This window comes from Oikopleura dioica, chromosome 2 (assembly GCF_907165135.1).
Source record: "Oikopleura dioica chromosome 2, OKI2018_I68_1.0, whole genome shotgun sequence".
Taxonomy (NCBI): Eukaryota; Metazoa; Chordata; class Appendicularia; order Copelata; family Oikopleuridae; genus Oikopleura; species Oikopleura dioica.
The window spans coordinates 6,834,807-6,851,019 of record NC_137292.1 but is presented as its reverse complement, the minus strand read 5'-3'; the positions used below and the strand labels follow the sequence as shown (position 1 = coordinate 6,851,019).

General features: G+C 41.6%; 5 protein-coding genes across 5 annotated transcripts; 3 read left to right on the top strand and 2 right to left on the bottom strand.

Annotated features, from left to right (window-relative positions):
* The first annotated feature begins 1,682 nt into the window (after positions 1 to 1,682).
* LOC145700813 (transcription factor LBX2-like) lies at positions 1,683 to 2,531 on the top strand. Its single transcript, XM_081778135.1, has 5 exons — positions 1,683 to 1,790; positions 1,834 to 1,940; positions 1,981 to 2,180; positions 2,224 to 2,314; positions 2,360 to 2,531. Exons 1-5 carry the CDS (start codon positions 1,778 to 1,780, stop codon positions 2,513 to 2,515), a joined length of 567 nt encoding a protein of 188 aa, XP_081634261.1. The 5' UTR covers positions 1,683 to 1,777; the 3' UTR covers positions 2,516 to 2,531.
* A 262-nt stretch (positions 2,532 to 2,793) lies between these two features.
* On the bottom strand, positions 2,794 to 5,541 carry LOC145700811 (uncharacterized). The gene is made up of 5 exons (XM_081778133.1): positions 4,929 to 5,541; positions 4,021 to 4,886; positions 3,814 to 3,980; positions 3,000 to 3,770; positions 2,794 to 2,960 (listed from the first exon to the last, which is right to left on the bottom strand). Exons 2-4 carry the CDS (start codon positions 4,298 to 4,300, stop codon positions 3,180 to 3,182), a joined length of 1,038 nt encoding a protein of 345 aa, XP_081634259.1. The 5' UTR covers positions 4,301 to 4,886; positions 4,929 to 5,541; the 3' UTR covers positions 2,794 to 2,960; positions 3,000 to 3,179.
* An 886-nt stretch (positions 5,542 to 6,427) lies between these two features.
* Positions 6,428 to 7,732, top strand: LOC145700812 (uncharacterized). Its single transcript, XM_081778134.1, has 4 exons — positions 6,428 to 6,669; positions 6,783 to 6,991; positions 7,068 to 7,361; positions 7,404 to 7,732. The coding sequence occupies exons 1-4, from the start codon at positions 6,584 to 6,586 to the stop codon at positions 7,619 to 7,621; spliced, it is 807 nt and encodes a 268-aa protein (XP_081634260.1). The 5' UTR covers positions 6,428 to 6,583; the 3' UTR covers positions 7,622 to 7,732.
* A 57-nt stretch (positions 7,733 to 7,789) lies between these two features.
* LOC145700810 (uncharacterized) lies at positions 7,790 to 9,835 on the bottom strand. Its single transcript, XM_081778132.1, has 6 exons — positions 9,649 to 9,835; positions 9,297 to 9,589; positions 8,721 to 9,254; positions 8,603 to 8,675; positions 8,397 to 8,552; positions 7,790 to 8,328 (listed from the first exon to the last, which is right to left on the bottom strand). The coding sequence occupies exons 1-6, from the start codon at positions 9,787 to 9,789 to the stop codon at positions 8,077 to 8,079; spliced, it is 1,449 nt and encodes a 482-aa protein (XP_081634258.1). The 5' UTR covers positions 9,790 to 9,835; the 3' UTR covers positions 7,790 to 8,076.
* Positions 9,836 to 12,855: 3,020 nt separating this feature from the next.
* On the top strand, positions 12,856 to 16,201 carry LOC145697974 (uncharacterized). Its single transcript, XM_081775180.1, has 8 exons — positions 12,856 to 12,980; positions 13,471 to 13,530; positions 13,996 to 14,093; positions 14,134 to 14,348; positions 14,988 to 15,075; positions 15,372 to 15,563; positions 15,611 to 15,830; positions 15,877 to 16,201. The coding sequence occupies exons 1-8, from the start codon at positions 12,928 to 12,930 to the stop codon at positions 16,097 to 16,099; spliced, it is 1,149 nt and encodes a 382-aa protein (XP_081631306.1). The 5' UTR covers positions 12,856 to 12,927; the 3' UTR covers positions 16,100 to 16,201.
* The last annotated feature ends 12 nt before the right edge of the window (positions 16,202 to 16,213 follow it).

Here is a 16,213-nt window from a genome sequence, read left to right as displayed (position 1 = left end):
AAACCTGAGTCAGGGTCTGAAAGGTCTTTTATGAAAAGCTCCGTCGCGGCTTTTTTAACAAAGCCGCGAAGCGGCTTCGCCACGATTTTCGCGGCTTTTCAAAAAACCTTTCAGACCCTGACTTAGGTATTCTACACAGGTTGCCGAGCCCCAATCAAGTCACAGTATCGTTAGCTTCTTCTTTCCGTAGTTTGTTTTGTCGGAACGATGGATAGAATAGTCTGGGTTCCCTTTGAATTGTTCTGCAAGTTGAATGAAATCGTCCGTCGCCTCAAAACTTGCAGCGAAAAATTGATGCAGTAAAGAAGTCCGAGAATCTCCGCTAGTAGTTGAGTTATGTCTTAAGAAACCCATTCAACCCATGAAGGCGAAAATTGAGGGACAAACCTAAAGAACTCCAGGAAAGAATCCAATCGATGATCGTATGAGAGTCCAGCCACTCGTACCACTCGTTGATGTACTCACAAGAAATCATCCGTTTTTCGCAAAAAATATTTTTTTCTCAGCTTTTTTCTAGGCTGATTTTTTGGAAGCAAAACAAGAGCCACATATCTAGAACTAAACAACTTGACTTAGGCTCGGTAATCTGTATTAAAAAACCTGAGTCAGGTTCTGAAATTCAGAATCTGAATAGCTCAAATGAAAAGCCGCGAAGCGGCTTTTAAAAACGAAGCCGCAAAGCGGCTTCGCCGATATTTAAAGTAAATAAGAGTGATTGTATTGCGAAGCCGCTCTGCGGCTTCGTTTTTAAAAAGCCGCTTTGCGGCTTTTCATTTGAGCTATTCAGATTCTGAATTTCAGAACCTGACTCAGGTTTTTTACACAGGTTGCCGAGCTTAGAACTTCGCTTGCCAAAGAAGAAATTTCAAAGATCAACACGCATTAAAAACACACATTTCCCGTGACCTGTCTGAAAGAGGGACAAAGCCATAAAACGCTAATGCGTTAACTGGGCTGAAATTGGGGATTGGTTTTTGGATGATTTGCACGGAGACGGCTCTAAATCTTTAAATTACACGCCACTGGCCTCGCTGCCACGGCACTGTCATCAACCTCTACCAATGCAAAGTGCAATTAGCATCGATTAACACACTTAATTGGATCTTACAACTATTTCGCGCGTCGTCGTCTTTTTATCAATAATTATTTGGTACAATTACATTTTATTGCTCTGACTGTATTTTTTTTTCATGAAGAACTGTATCATCGTGAGCTCGGAAGCACGTGAAGAAAGCCTGAGTCAGGACTCAAAAGAGCTCGAATAAAAAGCTGCATAGCGGCTTTTCTGTAAACGAAGCCGCGTAGCAGCTTCGCTAAAAATACACTATAAACTATTATTTATTCTGGCGAAGCCGCTATGCAGCTTCGTTTACAAAAAAAGCCGCCTTGCGGCTTTTCATTCGAGCTCTTTTAGTCCTTGATTCAGGTCTTCTACTTGCGACTTATTTCAATAATTTTTGCAATTATGATTCAATAAATCCTCCTTAATTTACTAGCATTATCAAATAGAGCGCTAGAAAACTGCCTTGATCGCCCAAATAAGGATGCTGTTTATTACCTCTCGGGCACATGGCAAAGAAATGATAACGGCGGGATCAGCGGATGAGTAGCGCCCCCGCGTGCCCAAATATGCATTCGGGCACTCGCCGTGTCCTCGACCAGCGGAAATCTAAATCAGAATTCGATAAGGTCTGCAACCAGCAACACCTTCTTTTGAGAACAAACACAAAATAACAATGGATTTTTATACGGAAACAGTCTCGCGATTTCCCAGCTTATGGCAAAAACAGGTATTCATTTTCAAAAACGGGCAAAATAAAAATACTTCCATAGGAATATTTCCTCTTCTTTTGACTCCTCCAGTCGTACGACAAGCAATCGCCCAGCAAGCTCAGCAAAGAAAACCTCTTCAAGAATCACCAGCAAATCAGAGCCAAAAAGTAAGCCCCTCTTTCCTTCCAATCCTCATCGTCTCCCAAGAAAGCAAAGAAACGATCCTTCCGAATCGACGACATTCTGAGCGAGGAGCAAAACGCCACTCCACTCAATGCTCTGCTGGAGCTGACTCATAGCAACTCTTTTGGATCGTCGGGAAATGAGTTCTCGGCGATTTTGGGAAAGAATCATCGGTCGAAAAAACGAAGAAAAAGCAGAACTGCGTTTTCAAATTTCCAACTACAGTAAGGAATAGACAAAGACTCATGAATTAACAGTTGTTTTCAGAGAGTTGGAGAAGCGATTCGAGCATCAGAAGTATCTTACTCCAAGTGACAGGGACAATGTCGCTGATACTCTTGGACTAACTTCTACTCAGGTAATCAATCAGTCAGATAATGTTGATATTCATTTTGTTTTTCAGGTGATCACATGGTTCCAAAATCGCCGAGCAAAGCTGAAACGGGACAAGGACGAGAGCTCACCATCTTCGAAATCGTCCAAAAATCGAAAGGCGCTGGAGAGAATCATCATCGACGAAGACTCTCCTCCAGCTAAAATTGCGAAACTGCCACAATAAAAACTGTATGATTTGATTTCACTTTACCATGATTTCAATAAACAAGTAAATAATAAAAATGAAAGTGTTGTTGAGGCCCCATAAATTGTCTAAAATATAGGTGTCTCATGATTCAGTTCGGCTGCCCATTTAACTCTGTTTTTAAATATATCTCTATTTTTTGAAAATAAAGAATTGAAGTCAAAGAAGATCGTCAAAAAGAATCGTTTTCCATGATTTTAAAATGCCCTTGTGATTGATAAGAGTGTTTATTCTGAGATGAGCTGGGTGGTGTAAGCAGTAGGAAGAAGATACCAGGTGTTTTCGTCCATGTTCTGTAAATACTGGTTAACGAGTGTGAGTTTGATTTCGTTGTCTTGGTAAACGTTGCACTCAGTTTGGTTGACAAGATTGAAGATGTATTCGGGAGAAGCGTAGTATGGACTTTTAAGTGGAATGCGGAGAACTGAACGAGGCTTGTTTGAGTTTGATAGAAATATTTTACCAGGAGAGTGGTCCTTGAAATCGGAGTTTTGGAGAACGTACTGGCCGTTTTCGACCCGGTCGAGCGTCATTTGGTGGAAGAGGAGATCGCCGGAAGAGGGTAAATAGGCGCCAGTGACTGTTGCTGGACGAGTGAAGGTGAAATTTTCGTTCAGAGTCACTGGGTTTAGATTGGGGTTATTTAAGATGAATAACCCGAACTGATTTGACAGCTTGATTTAGGTGGAAAATCTTTTACATAAGATTTGTTTTCGTCATATACTCCTCTGATGATTTGCCATCCACTTCTCATGAGATAAGTTTCTTTGCAAAGTCGGTTCAAAAGAATCTCGATTTCGTTTTCTTGCTTTTCTTTTTCTTTTTTGTTGGGATTCAAATTGAGTCCGGCCAAACTTCGCGGAAAGACGATCATCGTCAAAGTTGCCAGAATTTTTTCAAATGTGCAATGACCGTATTCGTCTTCAAAAGCAAGGTCATTTTTGATGGCGTGTCGGAGGAGAGTGGTGATCGAAATTGGGACGCAAAGTTGACTAGTTTTTTGGTCGAAGACGTTTTTCGTCAAATTCTGCATGTTTTGGTTGACGCACTTTGTCGCGTTTTGTTTTAAACTCGACATTTTGCAGGATTGAGTCAAGTTTGGGTCATCAAGGCAAAAAACGGTAGACGCGTTTTTCAGTGAGATTATTTTCGTGACTTCTGAGAAGAAATTCCGAAATGTTGAAATATAGAGAGGCTTTTGATTCAATTTTTTGATTGAGGTTGCTCCACACTTCTAAAAAAACAAAAATTACAAAACAAACAAATCAAGCTCTTACTTCAACAATTTTATCTATTTCTTCTCTTTGACCATGATCGAGTGGTTGGTAAAGAAGTGTCCGCGCAGTCTTCCAATCGCAGAAAAGAAAATAATAAAGATTAAAAACAGTATAACCAGCTCCAATCGCGATTTGAGCTTGAGAAGTGAATCCCGGCGTCCCAGCAGCTTCAAAATTTGTAAAAATTGAAAATTTCCAAAAACTTACTAAGAGCTCTACCAGTTTTGTATTTTGTTCCTCTTCTGGCGTACCCCATTTCTCGGTAGTCTTTTCGTCCGCTTCTTTCCCTAACGAGCCCGAAGTCAATCAGTTTCGGAGTTTCACCAACAAGCAAAACGTTTTCTAATTTCAGATCATGATGATGAATTCCACGACTCCACAAACATTCATATCCATCCAAAATTCCATTCGCAATCTTCTTTCTTTTTTCCAAATCAATCTTTTCTTCCTTCAACAAAGTCCTCAAATTTGCCTCTCCTCTCTCCATAATCGTAATCCATCCCAAACAATCTTTTCTTTTCTCGTCTCTCCCAGAGTTGGTAAAAAAGTATACTTCACTCGCCCTTCAGAATGAAGTATACTTCATGAAGTATACTTCAGGGCGTTGCAGGGCGTTGAAGGGCGTGAAGTGTACTTCCGCCCTTCCCTCTACTTCAACCGCCCTTCCGCCCTTCACTCTACTTCAACTTGGTTCTGTCGGCCATCAGAATCCATCCGCCAGAATTTTTTCAAATTTTCCGCTTATTGGCTCTCAGGCGCCATGATTTAAACCACGCTGATTGTGGCAGATGAAGTGGCAGCTAAAGTTTTCGATAAGAACCGATAGCTGAAGTATACTTCAGCACGTGAAGTATACTTCAGAGCCATTTCGTACTTCACCGCCCTTCAAGAATGAAGGGCGCCCTGCAGATTTTTGAAGGGCGGGGGGAAGTATACTTTTTTCCAGCTCTGGTCTCTCCCGTGAAACAGCTCAACATTCACAAAGTTGTGGATAACGTTTTTATGGTATGGCATTTGATTCTCGGCTTCTGATGATTCTTCGTTTTCCGATTTTTGTTTTGCTGGTTCAAATTCTCAAAAAAAAACTTAAAAAAATATTTCAAACCCGTCTTTACCTTTAGAAAGATGTATCTCGCAAGTAAATCCATTTTCTTCAAACTCCTCCGTGAAAATGAACGGATCAAAGACCTGCACTCGCACAGCTGTCTCAAGCACGTCGAAATTTTCAGCAAGCACAATCGCTTCTCCCCCTCGCGAAAGCACCTTCTCCTCCAAATCGTCATCTAATTGCCAATCACCAGACTCTTCCTTGATTTCCCATCGTCCAATTGTGTTTTCGATTAAAGACGGATCATTTTGAAGAATTTGTTTTTGAAAATTTGTCTGCTCAAACTCCTCAAGTTTTCTATTTTTTCCGTTGTAAATCGTTCCACAGCCTTCTTTATCAAATTTTAAGAGTTTCCACGAACCAGCATATCTATCATTTTCAAAATCAAGTCGCTCGACCGATTCCAAAAGTCGACATTTCTGCGTCCGCGAAGTCGTCCTCTTCAATTTCGGAAGAAATTCTTTCAGCCAACACTCAACTTTTTCCCTTGACAGTTGAGAAGGATGATCAGTGATTTTAAGTTTTGTGAGTCCGATTTTGTCTTCCATTCTCTCTTTTTAATTTTGCTCTCTGAGGAAAAGCGTTTTAACAAGTCTGATGAAATCTTTACATTTACGGCATTAACGACCTTTTTACGAGCGTAAGATTTTAAGGACCGACCCCCCCCCCGTCAGTTTTTTTCGAAAAATCGTATTTCGGAATTTTATAATTTGGACCCCAGAAATGGATTCTGGGATGTGGATTCTTTTTGGGGGTCTATCTCGACTCTAACACCCTCAAAATTCCATTTGAAAATTGTACTTTTCGCCGAAAATTGACGAGTTTGCCCTAATATCGGTAAAAATATTGATTTTTCTTTGTCAAAACTACCTCTCTTGGTGTTGACATCTTGTTTTATAATTCTTTTTGTTTATTTGTTTGAGCTTTCCGAATTAAATTCCATCTTCAGAAACATGTGAGTGGCAAATTTGGGTGTAGGGCGGCTTTGTTCGCAATTTCAACTTGCCAATTTGCGAACGCCGTTCGTAATCTTGCGAACGCCGTTCGCAACGAGAAAAAAATTTTGCCGTGAGTGTGCGCTTCGCGAATTTTCTTGTAGAGAACTCATTGGCTTTGCAGGAGCAGTCTTTTTCTACCGCTGGGACACATTTTGAAAAAAGTTGTGAACGATTTTCGGGCAAAAATTTTTCGATTTTGCGAACGCCGTTCGTAATTTGCGAACGCCGTTCATTTACCCGTTCCTTCCAGCTTTTCGACTTCGTCTTGCAAATCGGAATGTTTTGGCCGATGGCTGATGTAAACAACATAGCTGTTGTTTAGGTGATCACATGCTTCCAAAATCGCCGAGCAAAGCTGAAGTGGGACAAGGACGAAAGCTCACCATCTTCGAAATCGTCGAAAAATCGAAAGGCGCTCGAGAAAATCATCATCGACGAAGACTCTCCTCCAGCTAAAATTGCAAAACTGCCACAATAAAACTGTCCGATATGATTACACACTTCCATGATTTCAATAAATCGAATAAGCGTTTTTCGCCAAATAAATGTTTCATTTCGAGAATATATTTTAATGACTCAGAGAGCTGCTTTCTGAGTGGTCAAATTATATCGAGAGGATACCGTCAGGTTGAATTTCTACAAATCATCTCATAGAGAATCTGGTATGCAGAAAGCCGATATACTTCCTGTTCCATACCCTCGTGATGTTACTTCGTATGGCACTTATGGCCAATGCCATGAGTGTAAATAGTTGAGTTCGATAAAATAAATAATTATGATCTAATAGATCATTATATAATATATTATATATTATATATAATTTATAATATATAATAATATATTCCTCTATAAATAATTTGTAGTGCTGTTGATTCAACTGCCGAAATCCGAGGAAAACGCATTTGCAGTGAATGCAAAGAGAAGAAATATCCCAAATCTTCGGCGAAATTTCAAGCCACCGACGCAACCTTCAAATGTCCCGCGAGAAACTGTGAGGCGGATAAACTCTCTTATCATGAATTTTATGTTGGATCATGTTGCGACACCGCTTTGAACAGAGAAATCACAGCCGGTAATAAATGATAAAATATTATATAAATTCGAAAATTGATAATTTCTTAGCCTACTCAATGTCAATCTTTTCTTAGAGAAGGAAGAAGAATGTGTGCTTATGCAAAAGCTTTACAAACAAGCGAAACAGGACGAAAAGCCTTTTATAAAAGAATCTTATGATTCTCAATTCGCTATGTACGATGCAAAAGAAAAAGTCAGAATGTTGGAGTGGCAACTTGATGATGCCAAAAGTGAACTTACAATCGCAGAAGACAAATGTGCAGCAGCAGAGAAAAAGCTCGAAACCAAAAAAGAGTGGCGCAGGAAAATTCAAAAGCGTCTTTTTATCGCCGCCAGAACAGTTGCAAAGATAGATAATAGAGCTTTCGGTAGGATCAAAATATTCAATAATCAATGATTAAATTTTTCAGAAAATGAGATTGCACCAAAGAAGGCGAGGCAGAAGGAAGTGAATGAGAAGCATCAATGCAGAATCTGCCTCCATCCGTACGATGATGAGCGCCCAGAGGCGATCATCATTCCTTGCGCGCACAAATTCTGCTTCAACTGTATCTCAGCCCTTTCAGACAAAAAATGCCCGAATTGCCGCGCCGACTTTGCTGACAACAATGTCTACAAAACACATTGAGCCCTTCGCTGTCTTTTAGTTCACTATCGAAATTTGCACAGAGCTCCGATCTCTATCGTCGAGTAAATATCATTTATCAAATTGAAAAATAAAACAAAAAAATCCCTCAAATGTGTCTGAATCAAGAGGACTGAGATTGAACCTCTTGCATTATTTCAATAAATAGAATAAGCTTTTTATTGTATAATATGTACAGAAAAGATGGCTCAAAGTATTTTCTTCTTCGATTCTTGTTGTTTTTGATGACCAAATGTGGCACTCGCATTTTACTGCTTTATCTCATCAGTAAAATTGAAATATATAAATATGTACAGCTGTGTTTTGAAATTTAAGATGCGTTCTGTAAAAATTATCTGGAATGGAGTTATGTAAAAAAGAAGGGTCGAGCTTTTAGCAGGTTGGTTCTTGGACGATTCGTGGTCGAGGCTTTTCAAGGGTTCAAATTTTAGCTCTCCTTAATTTTGGTGGGAAAATTGATCATTAACCCGTTCCTTCCAGCTTTTCGACTTCGTTTTGCACCGCGTGTAAAACATGCCCGTGGCTCTGACTTCCGTTCCTTTGCAATAAAACAGGCATTCTCCATGACTGTTGCAGCGAGCATCAATCTTCGTCTGATCAAAAAGATGATCTCGTCCAGTCTCGGCATATCCATCCAGAGTGCCGCATTCGGTCGACTGTACGTTGCTTTGGGGCTCGCAGGTCAGAGACTAGAAATTTTGTTCAAATTAGAAGTCGCGTTCTCTTCAATATTGGACTGCTCTTAGAGAAAAAGTACCTGCTTCGGAATGTTTTGGCCGATCGCCGATATCCAAGTGCGCTGACCTCGGCACCTGACTGAAATGAGGGAGGGAACATAACCAGCTGGGCAGTGCAGCCAGCACTGCTCATCCATCGATGAGCATTTCCACTCAATCGGCACGGGCGAGTTTGGCTTTAATAACAGTCATTTAGAAAACTTTGCAATGGAAAACTTTTTCTTACGTCAACAAACTGGGCGATATTTCCGCAAGAAACTGCATTAGCATCGAGTGATTGCCTTGTTTCTTCGATCCAACTAAAGAACAAATATACATCAACTAATCAACAGTATATATCTTACTCTAGATAGTGCTGGACTCTGGTGTACACTCCCGGTTTTTTATCGACAGCGCATCCTTCTCCCCAAGAAGTAATTCCGGCCAGAATGGCGACATGGTCCCTGTACTTGCTATTTCGCTGCTTGAGGACAACCAGAGGTCCGCCAGAGTCAAACGTACAAGTGTCTGTTTGATTGTCTCCCGCACAGAAGGAAGTTTCTGTATCGACAATGCCCGAGTAGCTGCTCTTACAGCTAGAATCACTTACCAGCGGCACCATCGCATTTTTCAACTGCGTCGGAAGAAGCTCTCCATAGCTCGCGGAGCCTATCATACCTGTCAAACCCCAGCCGGCTACGAATCCGTGCGTTTCGCCGTCGAAAATTCCCTCTTCGTGGCCCGGAAGGGCGATTGCCTGGATTCGTTCATCAAAATCGACCGGCTCGTTTAGAAGGACCAGGCAAATGTCGTTAGTGAGCTTTTCTGGCTGGAAGTCGGGATGAATTACCTTCTTCTCGGCGCGGCGATTGACCGAGTTTGCGGTATCGCTCAAACTCCTAGGAAAATTATCATGGATTGGCCTTAACCCTAACCCTTACCTGATGCCGATTCGCAAGATCATATAATCAAACGATGCTTTTTGGCAGCAATGCGCAGCAGTGAGCACAAATCTGTTCGAAATCAAGCTCCCTCCGCATAAGCCGCCGATATCGACCATAAACTGCCAGGAATTATCAACAACGTCGAAGCCGCCAATGACTCGATTACTCGTCGTTTCTCGGCGAACACGTGGTTGCTTTCTCAACTTTCGGATTCTTTCTCGCTCCGCTTTTTTGATTCTTTGTAGGGCGAGTTTGCGGCTGTTGATTACTTGAGGAATCACATATTTCAGCTGGAAAAGGTCAAAAAGTTAGGATTCTCTTCCTTGATTTCAGGAAATTTAGCATTTACCTGCCATTCTCCTCCGAATTCCAGCTGATGATTGGAGACCATTTGGGACAAGTACGAAAACGGCTCACTCTTTGGCTGACTGTTTGTCATTTGAGCGGACATTAAGCCGCACGCGCCGGCTAGCTGGAGAAATAACTTCATGGCGATTTAAATCTCTCTCTGCGCAAAGGTAAAAAGCTTCTTGTAAAAAAACGATGGACTCCGGTTTGAGTTCACGCGCTGCTCTATAAAAGCAAAAGCACTTTGGGAATGGGAGCGCTCGTGATCGCGAAACGCGCTCATCATCGATGGCGAGCGCGCTTTGGCGCCATCGCAGCCATCGGAGCTGCTTCAAGGCTGATGATGATTGCTGACCTGCTGCTGGCTCTTCTACGATTACATCATTTGAATGGACCACTGCTTTTTTCTGCGGCAGCGGGATTTCATTTCTTACTCCTGTATTAAACAATTCTTCCAGTATTCGAAGGGTTTCTTTCATCCTTTTCCTGTCTTCCGAAGACCAAGACATTTCTTGAAGATTTGATTGAAGATCGATCGAAATCAAGACTTTTAGAAACAATTCCGCGCCAACCACATCAAGTTGAAAATGACCCCTCCCCACAAGTGGAGCTACGTAAGTGCATCAAGAAGTGCACAAAAGTTAACTCTACCAATGCTACATTGTAACTACACGTGACATTCGACAAGCAGCTTCGAATTTGACGCTTTGAATGTATCAAATTCAAGGCGGGCACCATGATTTTGCGTTTTTCCTCGGCTCATATGATCGAGATAAAGTGACTTCATCATGATTTCTCCTAATTTTCAGGTCACAAGAAGGGTCTTACGAAAGCACTTTCTTATCAAGTTGACCCCTGAGAAGTTATCAGCAGGAATAACCCAGTAGAGACGAAGCTTGAAACTGATAATAAGTGATAAGGGTCGAATTAGAGCTAGAATCGGAACCCTAATGTTTTGCACCGTATCCTTAATTTTCATAACTTTCCGGAGCATAGAGTTTTCTACGGTAGCAATTAGCCGGGTCACGTGTAGAAACTTTCAGGTCAAATGCTGACGTAAATATTCGACCTTTTCTACTGCAAATATTTTTGCCCGCAAGTTCATCTTTTTATCAGTTCGAGAGAAAAGTGTTCAAGAAAAGTGTGTTGTTAAAAAAAGATAATGATTTGGGAAACGTTTGATTTTCGATTCGATTTTCGCGGATAACGTGAAAGTTCAGCTCAACGAGATTTTTGGATCTCAAAGTTCGCGGATCTCAGTAAGTGGAATCAAACGACTGTGACGTCGGATTAATGAACCAGCGGGAGAGTGTTCTTCTTCTCAAGCTTTTTCTAAATTCAGAAATACAATTTCGTTTTCAGTTAAAAAAGGCTAAGCCGAGAGAGTTCTCAAGAATCCGCTAGCCGTACGTAAAGATTCCATCAATTTTACTTTTCCCTTCGCTTTTGACATGTTCAGAGAATTCCCGAACACGGAAAATCATCCCTTTTGCTGAACAAAAACGTGGGAAAACATCTATTTTTCTACAGATTTCTAGTGAAAAAAAAACGAAAATGAAAGAAGGAACCAGGGCAAAATTGGATGAAAAACATGTTGGAAATTTGAATACAGAATGAATAAATAAGGAATGAAGAGAAGTTACAGTAGAAATTATTAATTGAAAGGACCATCATATGGGGAGATATACTTCAATTTTCGCGATGCGATATTGGCCTTGAAAGAGCTGGAGTACTGGAGGAGCATTTTTTCTTCGCCGATTTCCTAAAAAACGAAAAATAAAACGAGTAATTCACCATTGCTTCTTACCAGGATTTCGGCGGCAGCGGACCCCCAAGCGTCCCATACCAGGTCCCCAATCTGGTATTTGTGATTTTCGGGTGTTTTGTTGCGTCCTCGAGTGAGCTTAATAAATTAGATAATTCAATTAAATTATAATTATAATTTGTATTAGTAAGAGCTATCAATACTCTTCCATGTAAAAATATTATTTTTGGGTTTTTTTAGAACTTACCATTGTAGAAACTTAGAAGAATCTGATTCCATAGCTAAGTCCGGTCAACCTAAAAACAAATCCTCATAAACATTCTAGAAGCGATAGTCACGTGATCAAAAAAATTTCTGATAAAATCGGAGAGCTTCATCAATATGATGCACCTTTTTATTGAACCTTTCTTAATTAAAAAGTATAATCAAACATTAGAAGGAAAATTCTTTAAATAATTATTCTAGTTTTTCTGATAGAAGGACTTACTTCCGGAAAGAGAGAGTTTCCACGTGACATCACATGATTATCAATGCTGGCCAACCCTCTCTCCGAGGTCGCATACTTAGCCCGAATAATCGACACGTACTGAAAGGTAATTATGAGAAACTTAGCGCTCTAAAAACCCTTTTTTCAAATTTTTCCCACATAACAAATATTTGAATTATAACAAAAAAAATTTCACAAAACTGTACTTCTAAAACAGTCACGCCCAATCAGTCCAATTTACAGCTCTTTTTTCTCTGAAAGATCTGAAATAAAAAGCCGCACAGCGGCTTTTTTAAAAAAGAAGCCGCAAAGCGGCTTCGCTAGAATTTTTGATATACTGAAATTGTAATATTAGCAAAGCCGCTCTGCGGCTTCGTTTTTTTAAAAGCCGCGCAGCGGCTTTTCATTTTAGCTTTTTCAAACCCTGATTCACGTTTTCTACGCAGGTTGTCGAGCCCAGAATTGCCCCCTATGGAGATCTAATTCTTGAACCTTTTTATATGTAGATTTGATTGATTTTATATAATCGAGTCTGGATCGGCGGGCAATAGGAAAAGATTGATGGGCGTTTTGAAGAAGGTTCCTGATGATTGTGAATTTTTTGAAGAAAGGATAACTAGCCGGTCTGAGCCAAGTTTTACTTTTTGTTGGATCTTCCAATTACCCCGCGCTAGAGGACGAATTCAGCACATTTTGACAAAAGTTCAATTTCTTCCTTTTTTTCCAGAGAACTTGTGAACTGTAAGTAAAAGACTTAGAAGAGAATAAACGGCATGTTCCCATGTAATCCGTGAATTTGACCTTTGGCACGGTTACATGATCAAAATCTTCTTGGGCACGTGCCTGAACTAACTAGTTTTGATCATTGTTGATGCCTGTTTGTTGTTTGCAGAAGTCTGTTTACTAAAGTGTCCTCGCAGCGGCCGCCTGAATTTGATCTAGATCCAGCAGCGGGTGCAGTTCTTTTTCAGCAAGAGAGAGGGTCAAGAAGAACCACTTTTCTTTTCAACTTTCAAACTTGGGAGAAGATGAAGCTCCTCAGGGCGCTGAGTTTATCCCTTGGAGTTGTCAATGCTGTTTACTACTCCAGGAAGAGGTTTTTCAACATGTTTTTCTGGTAATTTTTCTTTGAAAAAAAACCGAGAAAATGGCCCATTTTGAACCTGGACTCGGCAACCTGTGTAAAAACCTGACTCAGGTTTTTACACAGGTTGCCGCGTTTCTAGGGTAACTTTGATCGTTTCAACGAACTTTAGTTTCGTCGAACGCAACTTGTTGATGTTTATTTATATGAAACTCTCGCTGGAATTGAACATTCTAGTGTTGTCTAAATTTCTTCAAGAAATTCTTTGGTCAAGTGTCCAGCGCGCTTGTGAACCGTTATTTGATTACGTTGATTAAAAATCATCCTTTCGAGCAAAAACAAAGTTGTAAGATGGTATTAAACTTCGTCCATATTTTAAATTCAAATTGCGCAGTTCTAAAGTTGATCAAGTTCGGTGGCAAATTGCTCGGCCGCTAGAGCAAAGTTCAGCCGAAAACAATTCTAGTGACACTCGAGCCGTTAAAACCTCCATCAGGTCCTTTCAAACAAGTAGCTGGGGCGGCAATAATCAGCCAAGTCATCACAGGTAACACATTATAGCACCTCCTCGTCTTCCTTGTCCAACTGAAGTGGACGCTCTGACGAATTGCTCGGCTCATCTTTCATCCTCGAACTTCTTCTTTTTTTTTCTGCGCCAATCGCCATAAATGGGCTAAGAAACGGAGGGTTGAGAGGAAGGGAAAATTGTTTTCGAAAATAGCTCGTCTTAGGCTCATTTGTGACGGCAATGGCATCCTGCTAATTATCTAGGGAGTTCTAGTCCACAAATGATTGCGCCTTCTAAAGCGCGAACGCCACCCAACGAGCTATTTACCCGCTACTGGTCAGCCTTGATGAGACCACATTCTTGTTATGTTGCATCATCAAAGTGAGACTTCCAAGGAACTTTTACTAAGGAAGATCCGAGACTCATAAAAGCTTGTTTACCTAAGCAAAACTAAGAAAAAAACCAAAGACCTTTTAAAATTGCAATTTTGTAACACTCTTTTAGCCGTTCTCAAGTCAACAACTGCGGAGGGAACTGCTGCCGAGGATGGGCATCTGGCAGGAGTGGTGGTTGTACCATGAAATTGATGCCGACTCATACTGGTATAAGACCTATAGTCGGAAATCGTACTTCATTATTTAGGCTCATCGTTCTCCTCTCCTTCGATGCGGTTTTCTTACTCTGGGTCACCCAACACCGCCGTCAGTTGGTCAAGCTCTTCCCGCGGAGGATCAAGCAACACGGCTCCAAATCAAGCGACATTCCAAGCTTACGCTTCTGTCAGTTCGAATCCTGCTCGAAATCAAGCGCCATCCCGCCCGTCGAGACCTTCTTATCCATCGAGGCCAAGCACGAACGTAAGAGACTCAAAGAATGTTACAGTAATTGCATGAAAGCTGCTTGCTCGAGATTAAGGATTTAATAAATGATCGGTTGTGATTAACTGGGCCGTTCAGTACGTTCGGCCCAAAGCAAGGGTGATTCGCGAGGAGGTCGGCCTTTGCTACGAGACGCTGCTGACGACTGACGAACAGTGCGGGCGACCCGTCGCGGGCAAAAATCTCGTGACTTACGAGCAGTGCTGCGCTACGGTCAGATATATAAATAAGTTATTAAACGCGGACATAGGGTACGTGGCCGAGGGGGGTACGTGTACCGAAATGCTTCTTGATCGAAGCTGTCTTTGTTTTGTTATCATTCCTGATAAACCAAGTGGAGTAATCGCGCTTAACCTGTGCGCGCTCGGGGTCAGCGCCGTAATTCTGCAGCGCCAGGCAAAAGATGGACACGACGGCGTCCATCCGTTCAGAATGCTTTCAACTTCCGCTTCTCATTATCACCCCCGAGCAGGCTCATTACAATCAGCCGCTAATGATGCTACTAAAGAGACTCGTTATATGAGCACTGGCGAACTTCTAGCATATGCTAAAAGAGGCCACATATGTAGCACTTTCTTTGCTCGCTTTTGTCGGCTTTTTACTGAAGCGGTCTTTCAGGTCGGCAAGGCTTGGGGCTCGGATTGCACGCACTGTAACCAGCGACCGCCAAGCAACTCGCCACAACAGGAAAGGAGTCCATCTCTAGGTTGAAATTAAAAAATCGTTATCGTTGTGCAATTTTCGCTTAGAAAAGTAGCGCGCCGTAAAATTCTCACGTATCTTGTTCACGGAGAAATATGATCGCTAAAAGGAAAGTAGAAGTTTTACAATGTGACTTCATAAAAAAGGAACGAAGAGCGAAATGTCCCCAGAGATACACTCAAGTTGGCAACAGCTGCAGAATCCTCCGAGGACCCTCCTCGTCGTCGTCCTCTTCGTCTTCTTCTCCGAAGCCGTCGACAAGCGATTGCTACAGGGTAGGTGGTCAAATTGTGTGCCCAGGAGCTGGCGGTGGTGTTGTTGGTGACCAGAGATATGATGAAAACTCGCCTTCTTACGTGGCTGATGCTGTTCGACCAGATTTGACCTATGACTTTGGCGAGGAGGATGATCAGTACTCGACTTTTGTCGACGTTATAGTCTTGGGATCGCCAACTCATGAATCAGTCTCTTTCTATTTAAACAATCCTATTTGTAGAAATTAACTTCTTTGCTTGTCCAAGAGTTGATCCCTGTCTAAGACTACGACAACAACTTGTATGGCGCGTCTGACTACGGAAGCAGCGATAGTAATCGAAATCAGCGAAATCAGCAGTACCAAAAGCTAAATCCGTCGATGGAATACTTGAGACCAGGTCAACAAAAAACAGCAGAACCTGACGAGGCGCCATTTTATGGTGAAAGATCATGGACGAACTGGGAGTCTTGGGGTTCCTCGGGATCAACGTATTCTGAGAACAGGTAAAGTCCAAAGAAATGAGCATCGAAGATATTCTAGTTCATTCAGACGGCCTGGCTCTAGCTACAGATCTAGAGAACGTGTTGGAAGTAACAACTATCGACCCGCTTTTCAACCGGCTCCGTTAGTCCGGCGCAATCCGCAAGGGTCAACCCAAGACTTCTACAACCAAGTCTACAACACTGGAAAAAACCTCCTAAACAACGCAAACGCCTGGCTCGGGCAAGCAACTCATCGCAATTCTGGCGGCTGTCGCTCCGGATGTGGCTAAAAAATACCGCTCAACACCACCGTCAAATGCTCATACACCACAAACTATTAATTTATTTCATTTAGATTATCTTCTTTTCCAAAAGTTCAAATTCATCTATTTTCCCTAAAAAGT

Bases quoted from the DNA above. Each gene is read 5' to 3' on its own strand.
- LOC145700813 (XM_081778135.1), top strand. The intron at 2,181-2,223 runs GTAAGGAATAGA...AGTTGTTTTCAG, and splicing joins TTTTCAAATTTCCAACTACA to AGAGTTGGAGAAGCGATTCG. The intron at 2,315-2,359 runs GTAATCAATCAG...TTTGTTTTTCAG, and splicing joins TTGGACTAACTTCTACTCAG to GTGATCACATGGTTCCAAAA.
- LOC145700811 (XM_081778133.1), bottom strand. From the start codon at position 4,300: ATGGAGAGAGGAGAGGCAAATTTGAGGACTTTGTTGAAGGAAGAAAAG. The intron at 3,981-4,020 runs GTAAGTTTTTGG...CAAATTTTGAAG, and splicing joins CAAAACTGGTAGAGCTCTTA to CTGCTGGGACGCCGGGATTC. The intron at 3,771-3,813 runs GTAAGAGCTTGA...TTGTTTTTTTAG, and splicing joins AAATAGATAAAATTGTTGAA to AAGTGTGGAGCAACCTCAAT.
- LOC145700812 (XM_081778134.1), top strand. From the start codon at position 6,584: ATGCAGAAAGCCGATATACTTCCTGTTCCATACCCTCGTGATGTTACT. The intron at 6,670-6,782 runs GTTGAGTTCGAT...AATAATTTGTAG, and splicing joins CAATGCCATGAGTGTAAATA to TGCTGTTGATTCAACTGCCG. The intron at 6,992-7,067 runs GTAATAAATGAT...ATCTTTTCTTAG, and splicing joins GAACAGAGAAATCACAGCCG to AGAAGGAAGAAGAATGTGTG.
- LOC145697974 (XM_081775180.1), top strand. From the start codon at position 12,928: ATGAAGCTCCTCAGGGCGCTGAGTTTATCCCTTGGAGTTGTCAATGCT. The intron at 15,076-15,371 runs GTTGAAATTAAA...TTGTGTGCCCAG, and splicing joins GGAAAGGAGTCCATCTCTAG to GAGCTGGCGGTGGTGTTGTT. The intron at 15,831-15,876 runs GTAAAGTCCAAA...TAGTTCATTCAG, and splicing joins TCAACGTATTCTGAGAACAG to ACGGCCTGGCTCTAGCTACA.
- LOC145700810 (XM_081778132.1), bottom strand. From the start codon at position 9,789: ATGAAGTTATTTCTCCAGCTAGCCGGCGCGTGCGGCTTAATGTCCGCT. The intron at 8,676-8,720 runs GTAAGATATATA...TTTGTTCTTTAG, and splicing joins AGAGTCCAGCACTATCTAGA to TTGGATCGAAGAAACAAGGC. The intron at 8,553-8,602 runs GTAAGAAAAAGT...CTGTTATTAAAG, and splicing joins ATATCGCCCAGTTTGTTGAC to CCAAACTCGCCCGTGCCGAT.